General features: G+C 38.6%; 1 protein-coding gene across 1 annotated transcript in view; it reads right to left on the bottom strand.

Moving 5' to 3' along the window:
* LOC126354862 (parafibromin) overlaps positions 1-23903 on the bottom strand; it is a 60024-nt gene that overhangs the window by 14635 nt on the left and 21486 nt on the right. The window contains exons 5-7 of the mRNA XM_050004851.1: positions 21961-22138; positions 18201-18334; positions 7290-7408 (exon numbers count right to left, since the gene is read on the bottom strand). Of these exons, the coding sequence (XP_049860808.1) occupies positions 7290-7408; positions 18201-18334; positions 21961-22138 (431 nt within the window). The remainder of the gene's footprint in view (positions 1-7289; positions 7409-18200; positions 18335-21960; positions 22139-23903) is intronic.

Raw genomic sequence — 23903 nt, 5'->3', positions numbered from 1 at the left:
AAAATCATAGGAGACCAGGAGATGAATACAGTAAGCAGATTCAGAAGGGTGTAGGTTGCAGTAGGTCACTCAGTGATGAAGAGGCTTGCACAGCATAGAGTAGCAGGGAAAGATGCATCAAATGAGTTTTTAGACAGAAAAGCACAACAACAATAAACATCGGAATTCTTCAAAATAAATTTGTACAAAACCTCAAAAGCCAAAGCCTGATATGTAAATGTAAAACAACCCCTATATTAATCTATTAAACAGTGTAAAAGCATTTAAGTCTGCGGCAACAGTTTAATCTGCAAACATAAGATGATCCTATATTTTTCAAATGACGAATTTGGGAAAAAAACCTTATCTTATAGTTGGGTAAATGCGATCTATTTTGATTCCCCTATAGAGTGTGGAAATTTACTTTTATTGTAATTCAAACAATCTTTTTTAGTGTTCCATATCTCAGTCAGTAAAAACAGAACACTTATAGGATCAGTGTGTTGTCAGTCTGGCTGGCTGACTGTTAAGAACCTCTTTTCTTAGGAACAGGTGGTACATGCTTAAAGTTAAAATTTATATCATATACTAAGGTCTATGGTTCCTTAGCGGTGTAAAAAATTTTAAGGCTCTACATCAGCACAATCAAAAAATTCGGCCATTCATGTCATATTTTGATACTTACAAAAAACACTCATTAAAATCTACAGGGTACTTCCTGTTGACTTAGAACCGTGAAATTTGGCAGGAAGCAAGGTTCAATTGTACAAGTATAGGAAAAATCCAAAAATTGTTAATTTTTAATTATATCACATGAAAAAGATATTTTTGTGTCATTTGTAAACCGTCTGTCTTTCAAGACCCCCGTTTCTCAGGAAAAGGTAAATGTATTAAGTTGAAATTTACATCAGACACCAATGTCCACTGCCCCTTGGCAGTGGAATATACTTAAGCTTCCATGTCAATGGAATCAAAAGATACGGCCATTTATATCACATATGGTACCTTGTCAGTACCGATATCAATATGAAGCAAAAATCATCAAATATCAATACAAAGCAAAAATCGTTGAAAATTCTTCATTTGTATGGATGAACTATCTTGCTTACATAATTAAATTTGTAAGCAATCACCAATGCACGAGTCCTACTTGCACTGATCCACATTATTTTCACTGTGTACAGGCAGTTTTATTGCTGTTACAATTTTACTTTGTTTCTGTCCTTACATTAGCATGTTTCTGTGCATAAAACATGATATACTGGTGAGTTCTTCTAAATGATTGTGTATCTATGATAGCTTAACCCAAATAAGGGCAGCACCAACACATCACATTGGAGCTACAAGGTACATACATGTAAAATCTGCAAACTACATTACTAATTGTTATATTTTTTTATACTGGTTTATATGGCACTTCTAATTACATTATGATATGTGCATGATCTTTTTTATCAAAACATTTACATTATTCATCTTAAATAATTAAGTCACGTGATAATGGCTAAGAATTCAACAATCATACTGTTTAGCAAAGGGTATGCTTTAAAAGTCATGTGAAACTCTTCGCCATAGCCTTATGGTTTTCCTGACACTGTTGATTTGACTTTGCTTGTACCTGATGCTGAAGCATGTGCTAAAAGATTATGTGGCACAAACTGTATACTGATGTCCACTACCGAATGGAGTGGACAGGCACTTTACTGACCCTCTCTTTGTACTTGGCAGATGTTCTGCTGTTTCTACTAACGACTACCACGAATATATTATGTTTATGTATGTCATACATACTGTTCATTAAGGTAATACTTTTTGTTGTTCCAAACTAATGTTTGGATTTTCAAATCACATCATAATTTGCTCGTTTTGGAAAATTATACGGGTACTTCATACTTCGAAATTTTTGTCACTTGTGGCATTTACATACCTCACTGTTTCAGGGATATGTAATGAATTAATCCAAATGGATTATGTAAATAACATTGCTGACAAAGATTTTGTAACTGAAATTTTTTTCTCTGCAATATTATCCTCTGTTAGATTCCCTGACAACATGCTAAGCCTGTACATCCATCAGACAATAAAATTAAGAGACATGAGGGATGATTAGTTGCAAATAAGCAAAAGATCTCGACGAGAACTCAAGAAAATTCTGGTCCTATGTAAAATAGCTAAGCAGATCTAAGGCTTCCATTGAGTCATTTGCAGAAGGAGATAGCAAAACAAAAGCCGGAATTTTAAACTTTGCATTTAATAAACTGTTTGCGAAGGAGAATAATACAAACATACCGTTGTTTGACCAATGCGTACAGTCCCATATAGATGACACAGTATTAGGTTGATGCATAATTTCGTAGCACTTTTCCAAACGTTTAATGAAGACAACAGATACAACTTTAGAGATTTTAGTCATCAATAATATAGTCTTCTTCACTGCTTACAACAATCTGCTAATGCTGGGGTAACTTTTCGATTCTGTGACTATGAAAATAACATGCTTCTTAGGGGAAGAATTCGTCAAGCCATGTTCGGAGCTCCTCTCCATCTGGAAGGGAAGTTCCGTGAAGGTTCTTGGATAGAAAGCAGATAAGGTGGAAATCTGAGAGTGCAAGATCAGTTCAATAAGGTGAGTGTGGAATGACTTCCCAACCGAGCTTCTGTACGATGTCTTTTTATCAGTCGAGCATAATCATGGAGTAGTATCACTTCACACAGTCTTGCTGCTCATTGTTCTCATATTGTCTGCAAGAAGCCTCAGTTTGTGATAATAAATATCAGCAGTGATGGTAACATCTAAGGGAAGCAATTTGTAGTAGACTATACAGTCACTCTTTCACCAGATGCATAACATTATCTTTTGTGGATGCGCGCAGGTCTTTATATGGGCAGTTGCTGCTTTGTTTCAGCTCAAAAATTCCTTTCTTTTCCTTATGTTAGCTTAAAGGCACTATTTCTTATCACCAGTAATGATATAGGATAGGAATTGTCAGTTTTTTTGATTGTGGAGAGTCACTAATGCCAAAATAATCCTCTTTCAAAGGAGAAACCAATTTTCTTGCTGTGCTCTATCGAATGGCATTATCCTCAAACACATCGCAAACGTTTCTGGCTACCTCCAATGCTGTCAACCCTCTACTGAACTCAAACAGAAGAATATGTCGGAAAAGTTCTGATTTCTCCACATGGCACTCCATTTCCAAGTGTCAGGGTGTATACGACCCAGGATAACTGCGAGATCCGGGAAATATCCAGGAATTTTTTCATCCAGGAGAAAACCGGAAAAAACCTGGGAATTTTTTAGAATTCCTTGAATTTTTCATTGTTTTAATTTTCAGTTAATTTTTTGTAATTTTGACTGGTAATATGAGCATGACGTCACAACTGTTTACTTTAAATTCATGTCAGCAGTTATGAGTTGGATCATGCGGGCAGTTGAGTCGCGTTTGAGTAGTACCTCCTCCCCCTTCTGGCTACAGAAATGTCACTGTGGGTTGCGTACGCAGCAAACTGGGGCATCTGAACCGGGCAGCAATTTCAGCGGTGGGGGGTATAACTGCCATCTGGTTTCTGTACAAATTGTAAATAGCCTTTCGCTCCCTGTATTTTACCCCTGCCACATTTAGAATTTGAAAGAGAGTACTCCAGTCAACATTGTCAAAAGCTTTCTCTAAGTCTACAAATGCTAGAAACGTAGGTTTGCCTTTCCTTAATCTTTCTTCTAAGGTAAGTGATAGGGTCAGTATTGCCTCAAGTGTTCCAGTATTTCTACGGAATCCAAACTGATCTTCCCTGAGGTCGGCTTCTACTAGTATTTCCATTCGTCTGTAAAGAATTCATGTTAGTATTTTGCAGCTGTGGCTTATTAAACTGATTGTTTGGTAATTTTCACACCTGTCAGCACCTGCTTTGTTTGGGATTGGAATTATTATATTCTTCGTGAAGTCTGAGGGTATTTCGCCTGTTTCATACATCTTGCTCACTAGATGGTAGAGTTTTGTCAGGACTGGCTCTCCAAAGGCCGTCAGTAGTTCCAATGGAATGTTGTCTACTCCGAGGGCCTTGTTTTGACTCAGGTCTTTCAGTGCTCTGTCAAACTCTTCACATAGTATCGTATCTCCCATTTCATCTTCATCTACATCCTCTTCCATTTCCATAATATTGTCCTCAAGTACATCGCCCTTGTATAGACCCTCTATACACTCCTTCCATCTTTCTGCTTTATCTTCTTTGCTTAGAACTGGGTTTCCATCTGAGCTCTTGATGTTCATACAAGTGGTTCTATTATCTCCAAAGGTCTCTTTAATTTTCCTGTAGGCAGTATCTATCTTACCCCTAGTGAGATAAGCCTCTACATCCTTACATTTGTTCTCTAGCCATCCCTGCTTAGCCATTTTGCATTTCCTGTCGATCTCATTTTTGAAACGTTTGTATTCCTTTTTGCCTACTTCATTTACTGCATTTTTATATTTTCTCCTTTCATCAATTAAATTCAATATTTCTTCTGTTACCCAAGGATTTCTACTAGCCCTCGTCTTTTTACCTACTTGATCCTCTGCTGCCTTCACTACTTCTTCTTCTACTGTATTTATTTCCCCCACTCCTGTCAATTGTTCCCTTATGCTCTCCCTGAAACTCTGTACAACCTCTGGTTCTTTCAGTTTACCCATGTCCCACCTCCTTAAATTCCCACCTTTTTGCAGTTTCTTCAGTTTTAATCTACAGGTCATAACCAATAGATTGTGGTCAGAGTCTACATCTGCCCCTGGAAATGTCTTACAATTTAAAACCTGGTTCCTAAATCTGTCTTACCATTATATAATCTATCTGATACCTTTTCGTATCTCCAGGGTTCTTCCATGTATACAACCTTCTTTCATGATTTCCTACAGACTGAAAAGTTTGTATTCACAAATCAGCACAGTGTTAGAAAGCACAGCATCTGTTAAAAACTCAGCTTGCCCTTTTCTCATGTGAAGTACTGCAAACCATGGATGAAAGGCAACAGGCATATTCCATATCTGTAGATTTCTGAATAGCATTTGACACGGTGCTCCACTGCACACCGTTCACAAAGGTACAAGCATATGAAATACATTCCCAGATGTGTGAGTGGCTCAAAGACGTCTTAAGTGATAGAGCCCAATATGTGGTTCTCAGTGACGACTGTTCATCAGAAATAAGGTTATCATCTGGAGTGGTCCAGCTGAGTGTGATAGGACAGCTATTATTTTCTGTATACAAGAATGGTCTGGCGGACAGGGTGGGTAGCAATGTGCAGTTGTTCAATGATGATGCTGTGGTGTATGGTGAGGTGTCAAGTTGAATGACTGCAGGATGGTACAAAATGACAGACAAAATTTCTAGTTGGAACGTAACAATTTTTAGTTGGTGTGATGAATGGCAGTCAGCTCAAAATGTAGAAACTTTAAGTTAATGCAGATGAGCGGGAAAAATAAATCTGTAATGATCAAATACAGCAGACAGCCTCATAATTTAAGTATCTGGGGATAATGCTGAAAAGTGATATGCAATGGAATTAGCATGTGAGTTTGTGAATCGTCAAGTCTGATTTAATGGGAGAATTCTAGGAAAGTGTGGTACATCTATAAAGGACTGCATTCAGGATACTAGTGCAACCCATTCTTGAGTGCTGTTCGTGTGTTTGGAATCTGTACTAGGTTGGATTAATAAAAGACATTGAAACAATTAACAGGCATTCTGCTAGGTTTGTTACTGGTAGGTTCGAGCAACAAGCAGATATTACAGAAATGCTTCAGGAACTCAAACGGGAATGGTTCAAATGGCTCTGAGCACTATGGGACTTAACTTCTGAGGTCATCAGTCCCCTAGAACTTAAAACTACTTAAACCTAACTAACCTAAGGACATCACACACATCCATGGCCGAGGCAAGATTCGAATCTCCGACCATAGCGGTCGCGCGGTTCCAGACTGTAGTGCCTAGAACCGCTCGGCCATCCTGGCCAGCCAAATGGGAATTCTTGGAGGGAAGGCGACATTCTTTTTGAGGAACACTATTGAGAAAATTTAGAGAACCTGCATTTGAAGCTGACTGCGTAACAAGTCTACAACTGCCAACATACATTTCTGAAGGACCAAGAACATAATACAAAAGAAGTTAGGGTTCATACAGACTTGTATAGACCACCATTATTTCCTCATTCTATCTGCAAAGGGGAACAGGAAAGGAAATGACTAGTAGTGGTGTGTGGTACTCTCCGTGACGCACAGTAAGGCTGATTGTGGAATATGTATGTAGATGTAGTTGTAGATATGTAATTCATCAGTTATGTAAGATGTGGAATACTGAGCATCCACCAGGTAGAGAAAATGAACTGTATGAAAATTGTGGACGGGCAGATAGATTTATGACTTTTCCATTCCCATTCTTCTTTTTCAAAGTTACCACTACATTTCAGAATTAAGCAAGCACTATCAGAGATATAGGTATTACACAAATGAAACATTGGAAGTGTTAAAGAAAACTCTCCAGTGTTACAATTTTTGTAAATAAAAGTTTTCACAGACCATCACCACAACAAAATATACTGTGACTGGGATATCAAAAGTAGAAAAACTTATATCATAAATGTTTAGTTTTAAATATAAAAGACCAGTGTACACCATTCAGGAAGTAATAAGGGGTATTCAAAAATATAATCATCACAATAAAAATTAATGTCACTTTTTTTTTTTTTTTTTTTTTTTTTTTTTTTTTTTTTTTTTTTTTTTTTGCACACATCTGCAGTCCTGCTACACACTAGAATCCCTGACCCACAGTAGTGTGTCACACTTTGTGGAGCCTGAAAAAAATTATACAGACCGTTTATAAAGAGAGTTGCACTATTTTGCTGTGGCTACTGTAAAGCAGTGCAGGGATTGCAGTGTGTAGGACTGGATATGTGTACCTGAAAACCAACAAAAAATAATAACATAACTTTATTTTATTTTGTTTTGTTTTATAGAGTAGTTATTAAAACTTTGTGAATGTCCCTAGAAAATGTTTTAAGATCCACCAGTCTAATCAGCGAGTCTACTAAAAGCTATTCATTTCATTTTAAATTTTGTGCATATTCATTGCCTTGAATTTGTATCACCCTCAACTGCACAGTACTTCTAGCCTTCTCTCATCATCATTACACTAAAATTTACAATTAAAGTTGTAGATTCCAAAAATATGTATACAGAACTGATACATGGGACTGTATTTATAGTTTGAGGAAACCGTTATTCTTTTCATCACATAAAATAAAAAGAAAAGAAAATCTACTATATAATACTTCTACCTACTTCAGATCTTGGAGGATATCCTTGGCATTGTACATGGTGATCAGCGAGGTTGGAGACGCAGGAATGATGATAATGGGTGTTCGAGAGACCCGTTTATTGGGCTGTACTGCCAGCCGTGCCTGTTAAGTATGTTAATGACACTCAGTTTATCACAAATAAAGTGGAGAATACAAGTCACAGTTTTGCTAATCAGACAATAATAATGCACGGCAACTATACATGATTCATTTATTTTCAAAGTTCTAAATTTTCCGAAGTATTACATGTACAAATATGATTGATGCATACATAGAAGTGTAAACTTGCCAAGTTTGCATTTTCATTCTGCAAATGATCTACGAGTGTCTGATCACATGACACACATCCAAGTGGCGGTCAATTTCGTTCCATATCTTATGTAGCAATATCTCATGAATGGTCATCACAGCGCTGATGCATTCTTGGCAGTGGGGATATGTAAACAAAAAGTGCTTAAGGTACCCCAAAAGGAAAAGTCATGAGGTGTTAGGTCAAGTGACCTGGGGGAGGGCAAGGGAACAGAGACACATCTTCAACACTACACCCAATCCGATAACGCAGAAGTTCACTGTTTGGGGAGCAGCAAACATCAACACTCCAATGACTGGGTGCTCCGTCTTGGTGGAAGATGAAATTCTTGGAATCAGCGATCAGTTGTGGAACAACCACAACTACAACATATCAAGGTAAGGGGTATCTCTCAGAGTCTTCTCACAAAAGACAAACGGCCCATACAGCTTCATCTGTGACCCTGCACAGAAAACAATCTTCGACAAATCTCATTTGTGCGGCACAATTTCACGTGTATTTTCACACCCCACATTCTCACATTGTGGAGATCAACTTTTCCAGATAAATGGAAGGATGCTTGGTCTCAGTGTCAGCTTGGAGCACAAATTTCTCTTTCCTTGCTCTGTCACTACTTTGTCAAGCAATGCACTCATTAACACCAACTGGGGAGCAAATGCAAACTCTGAGTTTACAGTTCTACAAGGTGTACATTAAGTCTGAGAACACTTTCAATTATTTATTGCACAAGAACTAAACACTGTATAGATGTCATACATATTGCATATTGCATTTTTTTTTTTTTTTTTACAAACATTCAATATGCGATTCATGAGTGACCCGGCAGATGTTAATACGGTAATTGAATTCTTGCCATAGCTGTCCCAGCATGGCATCGTCAACTGTGGCAGTTGCTTCCCATATTCTATCCCGGAGCTCTGGTACGTCATGTGGTAGAGGCAGTACGTACACCAGATCTTTAATGTGTCCCCACAGAAAAGAGTCACATGGAGTGAATTGGGAAGGCCATTTCATGAAACATCTGTCCCCTTCTGTAGCAACACTGATCCATAGATGCGGCAGCTCCGTGTTCAGGTACCCACAAACTTCCCGATGAAAATTAGGTGGAGCTACATCCTGCTGAAAGATGAATGGAGAGTCCGATTGCATTTGAGACTCAGCCATTGTTGAAACATGTCCAAGTAGGAATATCCAGTGACAGTGCTCTCGCCGAAGAAGAATCGTCCGTACAGTTTTCGATGTGACAAGGCACAAAAAACATTTACCTTTGGGGAATCACGCTCAAATTCAATGCATTCGTGTGGATGCTTTGTAGCCCAGATTCGACAATTATGCTTGTTCACTTTCCCATCAGTGTTAAGAGTGGCTTTGTCATTAAAAATTAAGTGATCAACAATGCCATCCCCATCCTCATTCAATTGTTGCAACTGCCAACAAAACTCAAAACGATTGTCTTTGTCGTCATCATTGAGCTTCTGCACTAGCTCCTATTTGAATGGTTTCATAGACAGCTTCTGTCGCAGGACTCTCCACACTGTCATTTTAGCCTTTTCAAGTTCACGGGATTCAATCCGCACTGATTTCTTTGAACTCCTTATGAATGTCTCTCGTACATGCACCACATTCACTTCACTCACACTGGGACATCCACTTCTCTCTGTTGGGCACAAGCAACCCATCCTAATGAATTTGTTGTGCCAGTGGTAAATGGCCTTCCTTGCTGGTGGCTTCTTACTGTACTAGGTTCTAAATATCTATTGAACAGCTGTAGCACACTTGTTTTTGTCGAACTACAACACACAGAAAGCTCGCTCCACACACGAACTTGCCATGTTTACTACTAATGCTGACTATTGGCAAATTACCAAACTACGCTGTAGTGATATACATGGGGGAAAAAAAAAACAAAAAAAAAAAAATAAAAAAAAAAAAAACAACACCAACAACAACTTTCTGGGTTTCTCTTCAAAATGACATAATATGTATGATATCTGTACAATGTTTGGTTCTTGTGCAATAAATGTTCCTGGACTTTATGTACATCTTGTATTTGAACCTCAATCATATTTGTACAAATAACACTTTGGAAAATATAGAACTTTGAAAATGAACTAACTATTCATCACAGAGCCCTGTACAATTATATATTCTGCAAAAAAAAAAAAAAATATATGGGCTGAATTCTGAAAGCAACAATAAATATTACATCCTGATAAATAATTCAAATGTTGAATTACAAACAGCTAGAAGTTAAGGAAAGCAAAATTCACAAAAATATGTAGTTTTATTTTCTAGTCTTTTTCTAAATCATAATTTTTGTCAGATACTTAGTTTCCATCATTGTTTCAGTATGGAGTAATCCTTATCACTACACAATACTTTAATTTACAATCATGTATTACCTTTGTGACTCTAGAATTACACACGAATCAGTATGAGAGAAGTCTTAAAATATTTTTGGGCATAATGTAAATGATTAACAGTTAATGAAATCTTTTATTGATCTTTTCAGTTTTAGGTTATCTTTAAGGAACGGGTATACAGGAAAAATTGCACTAATAGTTAGCTAGAACTCAACAACACATCAGCCCAGTGCAGACACAGGAAGCTCTTAATGTAGACACATCCAAAGTTGTACAGTTCGCGAAATGTAAAAGCATAGTCATAATCCAAATAAATTTCGGAAAGGGGTGTTACCTTGATAGTCTCAGATATTATTCAATTTAACATACGTTACAATTTCATAGAACGTAAGAAGCCCATATTTTTTTGTTTTGTCAAATAACAATAATAATAAAAACATGGCCAGAGATACATGCCACTAAAGAGGACACCTAGAGCATGTTATGATTATAACACTATTTTCGGTTTGGAAATAAGTGTCAAAGTGCTCTCGCTGTGCCTGCCTCCTTATCTGAGTGGGCAGCATAGCTGAATGCCACACGGGGCACCCGGGTTTGATTCCCGGTACTGCCAAGTATTTTTCTTGAGTGGGAGGGCTGGTATGGGTCGCACTCAGCCTTGTGACACGAACTGAGGAGCTACTCGACCTATAAGTAGCAGTTCCCTACGTCAGGAAACCACCTCCACACTGCATCTGATGGCACCACTGGCAGAGGAAGACAAGGCACTTAGTTTGGTCCAACAGCCCCGTCAAGGGGAAAATGCAGAACTACCTGCCTTTCTAAGAAAAAAAATTTTGTTGTTGTTTTATTACCAGTTGAGTGACATTCCCTGAAAAGGAGAACTTCCACTTTTTAGTTGAACATGTTTTACAAATAATGTTCATATTTCACCTTCCACATCTAAATTTTTTGCTGTGGTTGTTTACTGCCAAGTTCTTTGTTGCAATTGTTTATTACTAATTTTTATTGTTCGTTGCTGGTTTCTTCATTGCTCTTATTCATAGCTAGTTTCTTCATTGCACAGCCTTGTAGGAAATCTGACACCATCCAGATAATTCTGTGTCTGTAAGCTTTTGTGAGCAGAGTGTTCGCCACAGACAAGGGCTTTGTTAGGAGTGCCTCAGGGAAGTGTGATAGGACCACTGTTGTTCTCTACATAAATAAATTATCTGGGGGACAGGTGGGCAGCAATCTGCAGTTGTTTGCTGATGACGTTGTGGGGTGTACAGTAAGGTGTCGAAGTTGAGTGACTGTAGGAGGATACAAAACAACTTAGACAAAATTTCAAATTTCCAGTTGGTGTGATGAACAGCACCTAGCCCTAAATGTGGAAAAATGTAAGTTAATGTGGATGAGTAGGAAGATCAAACCTGTAATGTTCAGATACAGTACCGTTACTGTCCTGCATGACAGTGTCGAGTCATTTCAATATCTGGGCATAGCACTGCAAAGTTATGTGATATGGGGTGGAATGAGCGTGTAGAACAGTGGTAGGGAAGGTGAATGGTCGACTTTGGTTTACTGAGAGAATTTTAGGAAAGAGTGGTTCAGCTGTAAATGAGACCACATATAGGATGCTGGTGCAACCTATTCTTGAGTACTGCTTGAGTGTTTGGAATCCACAGCATGTCGGACTGAAGAAAGACATCGAAGCAGTTCAGAGGCTGGCTGCTAGAATTGTTACCAGTAGGTTTGCACAACACATGAGTGTTATGGAGATGCTTCAGGAACTTAAATGGCAATCTCTGGAGGGAAGGTGACATTCCTTTTCAAAAAACACTATTGAGAAAATTTAGAGAAACCGCATTTAAAGACTGCCAAATGATTCTACTGTCACCAACATTCATTGTGCATACAGATAACGATGATAAGACACGAGAAATTAGGGGTCATACAGAGGCAGTCGTCTGTCCCTCGCTCTATTTGCAAGTGGAACAGGAAAGGAAATGACAAGTAGTGGTACAGGATACCCTCCACTATGCACTTTATGGAGGCTTGCATAGTAACTATGTATATGTAGATTCTGCTGAGTAAGTTGTAGGGTATTTGTGTGTGTGTGTGTGTGTGTGTGTGTGTGTGTGTGTGTGTGTGTGTGTGTGAGCACGTGCGCACGTGAGGTGTGGGAGGGGTAATAAAAACAATTTTTTGCAAATAAATGTGCTCATTTCAAGACTGTTTCAAAGTCAAGATATTTCCAGTTATGACTTTCTGTGTTCTAAATGCCTTTACAGAACATCAACGACAGGAACTAAACAACGAGAAATATTCCACAGTGCACATGTTGCATATATAGAGGAAGAATTCCATTCCATGAATCAGTCCGCTAGAGAGATAGATGTTGGCCCTGTTAAGAAACCATGGACAGTGAACTTGGGTCATAAGATGTACGTATCAAGAAAACATGGAGAAATTATCGAAGCTGTGTGAGTGTACACCATAGAAAAACTGAACACACGTTTCAAAATAGATATTCCACCTTCAGAAGAAAATAAACCAAAGACAACTTGTACAACGTGTTGAGAATTTTTCTCAAAAATTAATTGAGCTATTTAATCATGTGCATGCTACAATAAAAAGATATAAGTTCTAACAATTATTCCATAATCTTTTTCATAGAAAACAATTTTGCACCAAATTCCATATGCATCAAAAGACGTGATGGGCAAAACAAGAAAAATATGTTTGGAAGATCAGATCTTTGTTATGGTCATCCTGTAAAAGAAGCACATGCTCAAACTGCAAATTCAATTTATCTGGAAGATAAATGGCACTGTTCTTGCCAAAGTGCCAACAAACAGGACACTATAAAAGCAACTGTTGAAGGACAAAAAAGTGGTGAAAGTGTAAAGATACATGACACACAGTATTTATTAATGGTACTTTTTTGAAGAAAAATACAACATCATGCACTGCAAGGTCAGCATTTTATGCACAATGACCAAAGAGGGCAAGCAAGAGACCTGTCTGTTTCAGGAATGTGGTGACTTCTCTGAAAAGGAAGGACTTCCGCTATAGACACTTGGTCTGAAAAACTCTTCAGAAGTTACATATGCAATATGGGAGGAAAATAAACTCTTTAAGGAAGCTGTCACCATTAACACCTTTATTGAAGAACTTGGGAAATAAACATTGAAAGGAGTACCACACTGACAACTGAGAAAACTGCAACTACAAAAACAACAACACATTGCATAAGTGAAGGGATTTGTGGAGGCCGAAGAATTATGTTCAGTGCTTCATGTAATTCTGCTGAAAACTGGCCTGCAATTCTGCCACTAGAAGTAGACTATGTGATCAAAACTATTCGGACATCTGGCGGAAAATGACTTGTAAGTTCGTGGCACTCTCCGTTTGTAATGCTGCAATTCAATATGGTGTTGATGACAGCTTCCACTATCACAGGCATACGTTCAATCAGGTGCTGGACAATTTCTTGGGGAATGGCAGCCCATTCTTTGTGGAGTGCTGCACTGAGGAGAGGTATCGATGTCAACTGGTGAGGCCTCGCATGAAGTTGGCATTCCAAAACATCCCAAAGGTGTTCTATAGGATTCAGTTCACAACTCTATACAGGCCAGACCATTACAGGGATGTTATTATCGTGTAACCACTCTGCCACAGGCTGCTGTGCATTAGGAACAGGTGCTCCATCATGGTGAAAGATGCAATTGCCATCCCCAAATTGCTCTTCAACAGTGGGAAGCAAGAAGGTGTTTAAAACATCAATGTAGGACTGTGCTGTGATAGTGCCACGCAAAATAAAAAGGTGTGCAAGCCCCCTCCACGAAATCATGACCACACCATAACACCACTACCTCCGAATTTTACTGTCGGCACTACACATGCTGGCAGATGATGTTCACCAGGCATTCGTCATAACCACACACTGCCATCGGATCGCCATGTGATTCATCATTCCACATATTGTTTTTCTACTGTTTAGTCATCCACGCTCCTTACACCAAGCAAGGTGTTGTTCGGAATTTACCAGCGCAGTGTGTGGCTTATGAGGGACCGCTTGACCATTAAATCCTAGTTTTCTCAGCTCCCATCTAACTATCATAGTACTTGCTGTGGATACCGATGCAGTTTGGAATTCCAGTGTGATGGTCTGGATAGATGTCTGCCTATTACACATTATGATCATCTTCAACTATCAGTGGTGTCTGTCAGTCAACAGACGAGGTCGACCTGTACGCTTTTGTGCTGTATGTGTCCCTTCACGTTTCCATTTCACTATCACATCAGAAACAGTGGACCTAGGGATGTTTAGGAATGTGGAAATCTTGTATACAGACATATGACACAAGTGACACCCAATCACCTGACAACATTTGAAGTCCGTGAGTCCTGCGGAGTGCCCCATTCCGCTCTCTCACAATGTCTAATGACTACTGAGGTCGCTGATATAGTGTACCTGGCAGTAGGTGGCAGTAAAATGCACCTAATATGAAAAGTATGTTTTTGTGGGTGTCCGGATACTTTTGATCACAGAGTGTATAACGGCACTGTTGGAGAAATGACAAAGTTTCAAAACAAGACAAGTGTTGCACTTATAAGTGATAATACAAGACATGACTGAGCATGATATGCATGGTTTACAATGCACAAAAATTCAAAATTTGTAACAGGCGGAAAAGATCGTTATTCCCAATAGTGCTCCTAGTCACTTCAAAAACTGATACCAGCTGTTTGGATGACTAAGTCGCTTGTGCCAGTGGAGGGGCTATTCAGTGCTACTGGCCATGGGAAGGGGCTTGTGAGAATGTAGGCAGAAGCAGCATGCTACTAATCATAACCTTTCCAGCCCAAGAAAAGCTGTAATTAAGAATTCCAAGCATTTTACAAAAGTGATGAAGTCATATACATCCTCAGGTCTCGTCCTGTTGTCCATAGAGGCAGCTGAAGAATTCTGCCAGTAGAAAAGAGAAGAATGGTCCAACCAAACAAAACCAGCAAAAGAAATTTAGAAGCCCCATTTCTGGACTCATAATGGTGGGTGATCTTATACTTCATGAACTTTAAAGAGCAAGTAAGAAGAAATTTCATTTGACCAGCAAATACCGCAGAAGTAACAGAATATTTCAGCTTCTTAACTTGCAAGGAAGGATGTTCGTGGTTTGTATATACGACTAAGTTGGTCTATCTCAGAGATTAAAGACATCAATTACGAGTTAAATGAAATCATTGTGAGCTTTATGCTACCACTTGCACCGGTTGCTGGTTATGAGTTCCCAGCTGCAAGACGACGACACCACTGTCGTTGCTCATTTCCTCTCCGTCAGTGCTCACTTTTGATTCACAATGTTTGAAAGGCAGTGTGTGCCCCAGTTCCTATTGGTTTAACAGGATGGCATCATTCAATATCAGAGGAAGATACAGATGAATTCAAACACATTTTTATTTTATCGAATAGCTAATTTCAATCCTAAGCAGAATGCAACAGTTGTATGCATTGGAATGTGTTAGTTTTTGAAACTTTCAATTATTTTTGTGTTCATTCGATACATTTGAAAAATCTGTCTCTTAGTCACCTTTCAGAAGAAATAAAATTACATGCCAAATAATACTAGGTTTTGATTTCATGAGACCAATACATGATAATGTGGTAATAGAAACTGGTTTAATGTATGGCAAAATTCTCAACTGTCTATAAAATCTGCTCAACCGAAATGTATAAGTTATCCTTTTTAGGGAATATAGGCTATTTGGTGCTAATCAATAGTAAAAGAATCAAAAGTTTTGGGATTGGCATTTTTGAGAATAATGTTAAAAAAATTCAGAAGGCTACAGCAGGAAAACTTTGACACACATTTCCAAACCGAGGATATCATTTCAATCATAAAATTATTATCTTTGAACTAATAATAATAATAAAATATAAAAATAATAATAATAAATTAATATATAGAACTGTTCCAGAGACACAGTGTTTTAAAGTTTTCCTGAAAATCGCCTGTTTCAAATGATGGCCGAGGCATTGTCACTGATGGTCTATACTTCAGGCCAGGATTTCTTTCTTTCTTTTTGAGAAAAAATGGGTTTCTTACTTTGACCTGAATTTTAAATCTGCAAATATGAAGGAAAGCTTTTTCTTCTTGGTTGCCCGTATTGATACAGACTATCTCTGCTAACGACTCACAAGCAGAGTCAGTCATGTAACGCAAATACCTGAGAGTCAAAATATGTAGAGCTATTACGTATAACAACCATACAGGCTTGGTTGTAGGCAAAGCAAGCAAAAGACTAAGATTCATTGGTGTGGTCTTCTTACAGAAAATATTGCACATAAAAATAAAACACTATGGCCCAAGCTCAAATACTGTTCAAGTTTATACAATAGAAATTGAGTTGAACTAACAGGGATCTTCGAGCATGTAACATGGAAGAGCAGTGTGAATCGTTACAGATCTGTTTGGCTGGCTAGTTGCTGTGAGAGAAAGGTTGAAACATCATAGGTGGTAGACTGTCTTATGTCACATAATAATGAGCTTTAAAACTTCAAGGAGAAACTAACAACATTCTTCAGCCCCTCTCGCACCTACCCCATAGATCCACACTGATAAAATTAGACAAATAACAGTTCACATGGAGGCATTCTTACTGTGCTCCGTCCATGAATGGAATGGAGAGAAACCCTAATAGAGGGTCTTTCATTAAGAGCAATACTTTTTAAAATTGTGATTACCCGGTTCTAATAAATTTTAAGGGCTTCAAGGTTTGAAAATATCCAGTACAATTTGCAGTATCGTCATGCAGCATCTCACGCTTCCTGAAAGTTTAGAAATCATTATAAATTTTAACAAAGTTGGCAGCTCTGTTGATGGAATTTCCCTCTGCACGACCAGAAATCACCAAGAACACAATGTAAAACACAAAATGAGGGCAATATCGCAGCAGTACCAGCCAGTATTGAGGAAGAGCTGAATGTGTTAGTTTCAAAATAATATCGACAACTGCAGCTATCCGAGACATCAACATGGTGAATCTTGTGAAAGTATTTGCACATATGTCCATGAACAGTAGCACTGACTCAAGCGTTGAACCCAAAAGATTACCGATTATGTCATGAGTTTTTTTACTGGGCCATATAGCAATTGGAAGCTGATCTTCATTTCAGAGGTAAGTCATCATATCAGACAAGAGGCATTTTTGTTTTAGTGTCTTTATCAATATGCAAAATTGACATTACTGGAGTTAGAAGAACCAATAAGTGGTCCATAAGCTGCCATTGCATTCAGAAAAACTCACTGTGTGATACAGTGGGCAGTGTTGTTGACATTATCTCCTTTGAGATGAAGAAAGAGCCATTACTGTCAATAGTGACTGCTACAGTTACATGTCAAGCGAATTTCTGTGACTAAACACTATTTGCTGAGGGAAAAGTTCGAAAACCGAATCACCTCGAGACATGGATCTATGACCTGGTTGCCATGGTCGTGTGATTTAACACCCAGGGATTTTTTTCTTTCTACAGCAAATCCTTGATTGTTGCTGACAAGCCACACACTTTGGAACATTTTGAGGTGAACATTTGTCGGCTATCACAGACATAACGATACTAATGTCGGACAGAGTGATTAATAATTAGAGCCATCATGTGCATTAGTGTGTTCAAAACTGTAGTAGACATCTGAACAAAATTTTGTTCAGAACATAACTGCAATGTCTAAGCTTCACAACAAAGCACAATTTACTCCATGATATGTTGAATTATTATTATTATTACTACTATTATTATTATTATTCAAATTTTAAGAAATAACACTCTTAATGAAAGATCCTTTACATCACCCAGAAGAACATACCTTCTATTACACAATTCACAGTGACCAGCGAAGTGTAGATGTGACAAACATTGACTCACCAAACTATTTATGCAATTTTCACTGTTGAGCAAGAATATGTACAAAACATTTTTGTAGATTTTCATCTTCAGAAAATTTTTAGTGAACTGACTAACAAAATTTAATATTTTAGCTCTTTTAACTTCAGCAATCCTTTTCAGCACATTTTGGTTGAAGAGAGGCCTTTTCATTATTGCCTTAAAATACTGTCATAAAATAGCTTCCACAATTTAAATGCTACATGCATGACTGACAGTGAAGTATAAATACTGACACTCAAATTTATACAATGCAGAAAGGATAAGACGCTATGCTCCGAAACAATGAGTTACCTCTGCTGTGGGTCTCGGGGTAGTGACAGCAGGGGCCGGCGTCACAGGTTTCTTTGGCTGTGTTCCTTCAGTTACAGATTTAAGGGTCATTCCGTGGTATGTCCCTGTTGTATCAATGGTGAAACCTTCCGTTTCTGCAAACAAAATACAACATAACTATCAGATTTCAAAAGCCAATAGTTGATATTTTATGATAAAAATGAGTTATATCCTACAGAATACACACTAATGCAAGGGCAACAACAGATAAGGAATTCAAATTGTCAGACATTAGGATACTGGGCACAGTTAAACATCCATTTTTTTTTAACAATGGTGGGCATGGTAACAAACTCATCAGGGCAGATGAGGCCAATGCAGTGCAGCTCAGTCGTAACAGAATTGCCTGCGAAAGCAATTCTGGATTCAAGTCCTGGTCCGATACAAAGTTTTAATCTGCCAGGAAGATTCCAAATTATGCAAACACTGCTGCAGTGTGAAAAATTAGTTGTGGAAACAATCCCTGAACCTCTGCCTAAGCCATTTTTGCCATGGTGTCCTTTCCTTCAGGTGTATTTGGCCATCAAGGTATCCAAGAGAGCTTCTGTGAGATTTGGACAGCATGATGAAGTTACTGGTACAAGTGGAGGTCTGAGGGTAAGCTAAGAGCTGTGCCTGGATAGCTTAGTTGGTAAGAGAATTGCCAATGAACTACAATGTTCTGGGTACTCAACCTGGGACACAGTTTTAATCCCCCAGCAAATTTCAAAATTGTGCATATTCTACCACAGATTGAAAGATTCGTTCTGGAGTACCTAAATGGTGCAACAGGAAGCTCCTATTTTACTTAGGGGAAAGGGGTGTGTGTGGAAAAAACAACACTATTTTTCACACTATGCTAAAAACATGAATCACTTGAGACCAGTCATTAAATATTTTACCATGCCTTTTAGGACATTAGAAAAGCTTTTGTGTGATACTGTTCAACTGGTCGATTGCAGTATCTTCTCTGTTTCCTCACCTTGGGGCACTTCAACTGTAATTTCATTTGCATGAAGGGAGAAAGAATACATCTCAGGCATACAATGGATGCAGCTGATGCAACGCAGGAGGAAAAAGATTTAAGAGTAACAGTCGATACTAGCTTTGAGGTGCAACATAAGTATGTCTTATGATATTCCCTCACAATACTCTAAATTCACAACTGACTATACTCACGTGAAGTATTTCTGCATAATGCCTCATCTGTCAAAAAGTACTACAGACATCGTCATACTGTAGCACTGCAAGAACCCTCTTTCTACCAAAGAGAGCTTGTTAATTTTAAATTCTGACATGTCCTGATTACAAGAAAAAAAAAATGACATATTACCTGAAATGAGCTAGCAACCATCTAGGTTACTTTACTGCTGCTTTTCCTAAGACACTAACGACTCATTTTCAACTGTAGCAAATAACTATAAATCTCTTTCCTTTGTAGATGAAACAAGTACAATTGTAATATGTAATAAAGCTATCCTCAATCTGATGGTAGGTTTGAATACTAAAGTACTTCATTACTTAATTGTATTAAAAACAAAGATTCCAAGACTTACTAAGCGGGAAAGTGCCGGCAGACAGGTACAATGAACAAAACACACAAACACACACACACACACACACACACACACACACACAGAATTACTAGCTTTCGCAACCGATGGTTGCTTCTTCAGGAAGGAGAGGGAAAGACGAAAGGATGTGGGTTTTAAGGGAGAGGGTAAGGAGTCATTCCAATCCCGGGAGCGGAAAGACTTCCCTTAGGGGTAAAAAAGGACAGGTGTACACTCACGCACACGCACGCGCGCACACACACACACACACACACACACACACACACACACACACACACACAAGCAGACATATTTAAAGGCAAAGAGTAAGGGCAGAGATGTCAGTCGAGGTGGAAGTACAGAGGCAAAGAAGTTGTTGAAAGACAGGTGAGGTATGAGCGGCGGCAACTTGAAATTAGCGGAGGTTGAGGCCTGGCGGATATCGAGAAGAGAGGATATACTGAAGGGCGAGTTCCCATCTCCGGAGTTCTGATAGGTTGGTGTTGGTGGGAAGTATCCAGATAACTCGGACGGTGTAACACTGTGCCAAGATGTGCTGGCTGTGCATCAAAGCATGTTTAGCCACAGGGTGATCCTCATTACCAACAAACACTGTCTGCCTGTGTCCATTCATGCGATTGAACAGTTTGTTGCTGTCATTCCCACACAGAAAGCGTCACAGTGCAGGCAGGTCAGTTGGAAAATCACGTGGGTGCATTCACACGTGGCTCTCCCTTTGATCGTGTACACCTTCCGGGTTACAGGACTGGAGTAGGTGGTGGTGGGAGGGTGCATAGGACAGGTTTTACACCGGGGGCGGTTGCAAGGGTAGGAGCCAGAGGGTAGGGAAGGTGGTTTGGGGACTTCATAGGGATGAACCAAGAGGTTACGAAGGTTAGGTGGACGGCGGAAAGACACTCTTGGTGGAGTGGGGAGGATTCCATGAAGGATGGATCTCATTTCGGGGCAGGATTTTAGGAAGTCGTATAGCTGCTGGAGAGCCACATTCAAGGTCTGATCCAGTCCTGGGAAGTATTCTGTTGCAAGTGGGGCACTTTTGGGGTTCTTCTGTGAGAGGTTCTGGGTTTGAGGGGATGAGGAAGTGGCTCTGGTTATCTGCTTCTGTACCAGGTTGGGAGGGTAGCTGCGGGATGCGAAAGCTGTTTTCAGGTTGTTGGTGTAATGGTCGAGGGATTCAGGACTGGAGCACATTACTTAATTGGATAAATAAAAAATCTACTCACCCAACAGTGGCAGCACACACACATAAAAGACTGTTGTGATTGACAAGCTTACATAGCCAGTGGCTCAGGCAGAAGGGTTGAAGGGGAAGGAAGCTGGGTGAAGGAAAAGGACTGGAAAAGTCTAGGAAAAGGGGTAGATTTTGGGAAAGTCACCCACAACCGCAGGTCAGGGGGGACTTACCGTACAGGATGAAAAGGAAAGACCAAGCAGCACACTTGTATTGGAGGTAGTGTTTCCTTGCCTTCTTAAAACCTTTGCCACATTTGTGTGTGTGTGTGTGTGTGGGGGGGGGGGGGGGGGGGAGAAATATTTGATCTTGTAGATATCTCTTCCAATCCTACAACATATTTTTGAATGGAGAACTTATGGAAATGGTATGATTCTCTTTGCAAATATTCTGGAATACACCTAATGTTTTGAAATTTCAATAATGTTCTAGAAATTCAATGAATGCCACTAAACATTCTCTTTCTCAAATGTTCTGGAATTGGAAATTTAATGTTTCCAAATGATCCTAATGTTCTAGAATCATATCCAATGTCCTGGAATACACCATGCCTTGTTCAAGAATTTCTGATTTCAGAGTGCATAAGATGAAGCTTAGCTTCGGTATGTAAATAATAACTGAATACTCAAATTGAATTTTTAATTGAAAATCAGTACAAAACAATTGAACTTTCACCTCCAGAATTTGAAATGTACCAATAACAGCAGTGTACCTAATTGCAACAAGCGCAACCGGAACTGAAATACCATGAATTTGCAAATCTGTGGTCAAGGAATGAAATTTTGCAGATATTATTAGGCAGCAGCATGTAAAAATTGCAGTCTGGAAATGTTGAGTCTAGTCTGCGTAGTACTCATTTCAGTAAATATCATCTGGTGACTAGTTAATTTATGATTTACATCCCCAAAAATATGTTCCTCCACTGCTGGGAACCTACCTTCTTTCTGACGTATGAATCGCTCTTGATCGTATCGGTTGTAGACAGCGGGCTGCGCGATGGGCCGGACTGGAGTCGCACGAGGGGTGATCGCAGGCGTTGGCTGCTGTGGACGGTGCCTACCTTCCTCCCTAGCTTTTATCGATTGGAGGATAGCAAAGATGTTTTTCGCAAATATCTGAAAAGGATATACACATATTCAAAATAGAAAGCATTTCTATGTTAAGGAGTCTCACTGAATGTAAAACAAAGATATACACACACATTGCACAGTCAACACTGTAGTAAAAGAAAATATATGGCATGCATGGTTATAGAATAGTGAAAATCACTCAATCCACAATGAAAATGTGTTGTCTTGGATGAGACCACACACACACACATTTGTTTTACAACTAATTTAATAGGTATAAGGAATAAAGCAGATTTTCTCATATTTCACAAGCTTGAGCTTACAAACATCATGGTTATTTTAAGGAGATCAGGAACATTCATGAGTCACAGTGCCTAACCACCACACACCGTAAGGCGAACAAAAATTTTATATTGTGAAACCAAAACAATACTAATAGAGGAAAGAAAAGAGCAAATGAGATAAAAATCTGTTGAGTGGGACAAGCAGATTGTCTTCCACCTACTCTTAAATTTAACTGTCATACGGTCACTACCCTTAAAAACACGGAATCAGCAAATTATTCAAGAATTAAATTAGATAATCACACTACGTGCATTTGCACTCCCATTTGCAAATGACAAATACTATGGTTGTAAAAAAAAAGGACAGTATATGGTCGAAGATATTAATTAACAATAAAACAGTAGTGCCAGTGTCTATTTTAAATATGTGGGTTGTGACATGAGTCTCTATTATGTACTGATACAGACAAACTTCTGCATGAATTTGATGCAGTCTGATGAAAAAAGAACAGGGCACTTAACTACAAAAAGCAAATTTTATAAACTTTGATAACACTTATTACAATTGGATGGAAGCAAGAGGTGGACAAATAAAACGCAAATGACAATGTAATACAAGCATAGATGAGATACTTCAGGAGAGTGAATGGCTGAACAAGAAATGTAATTAAAATGAAAATATATGTAATAATATTACAGTAGAAGCTATTAATGAGGAAATGACTTAATACCTGCTATTAATGAGGAAATGACTAAGTACCTGGGCAGGTGTGAAAGGAATGAGAGACAAGGAACTACACAAGAAAGTTCTGAATTACAATTCAAATGGAAGAAAAGACCCTCGCCACACACTTCAGTGATTTGCAGAGTGCAGACATAGATAAGCATGGAAATGGTGGACATAAACTTACTGAGAGGCACCATACAAATGCCAGATCCTGAGGTAAGATGATGACACTCACTGTATGTACAAAATAAAACTAGAGATTCTAAATGGTAATTTTAATATAGTAAATGAATTATTTTGTGCTGGAGTGGTGCTTTTAAGTTCATGCTGATTAACATTGAAGTGAAAGGTACAGTCTTTTTACATTACCATTTCATAAACATTTGTTACAAGTCATTCATTTAAATGTGTGTGCTTGAGCTCATGAATATGACAAAGTGTATGTTGGACAATATGGAACTGAAGCTATCTACATGTACCTACAGTAGTTTCCTGGAAAACACAGATTAGTTGATTTTTATCAAGCCAGTGAGGAAAATATCTACACGGTTTCAGCACATTGATCACAGACCGACCGCTCTGAGAACAGATGAAATTAAATAAAAGCTGCACAAGAGATTTCCCATGAGAAAAATGTTGCAATACTGGACTATAATGATAGTTTGATGCAAAATGTTACCAAACTGAATGTCTCTTGCAAATTTTAGCTGTTATTAATTTCAATGTCATTTAGATAACTTGTTGTTGGATGGGTTGGATGGGAATAACTGGCCGCACAATCGACTCCAAATGGCTGTAC

This window comes from Schistocerca gregaria, chromosome 3 (assembly GCF_023897955.1).
Source record: "Schistocerca gregaria isolate iqSchGreg1 chromosome 3, iqSchGreg1.2, whole genome shotgun sequence".
Taxonomy (NCBI): domain Eukaryota; kingdom Metazoa; phylum Arthropoda; class Insecta; order Orthoptera; family Acrididae; genus Schistocerca; species Schistocerca gregaria.
Note: the sequence above shows the minus strand (reverse complement) of the source record. Positions and strands in the feature narration are given on the sequence as shown.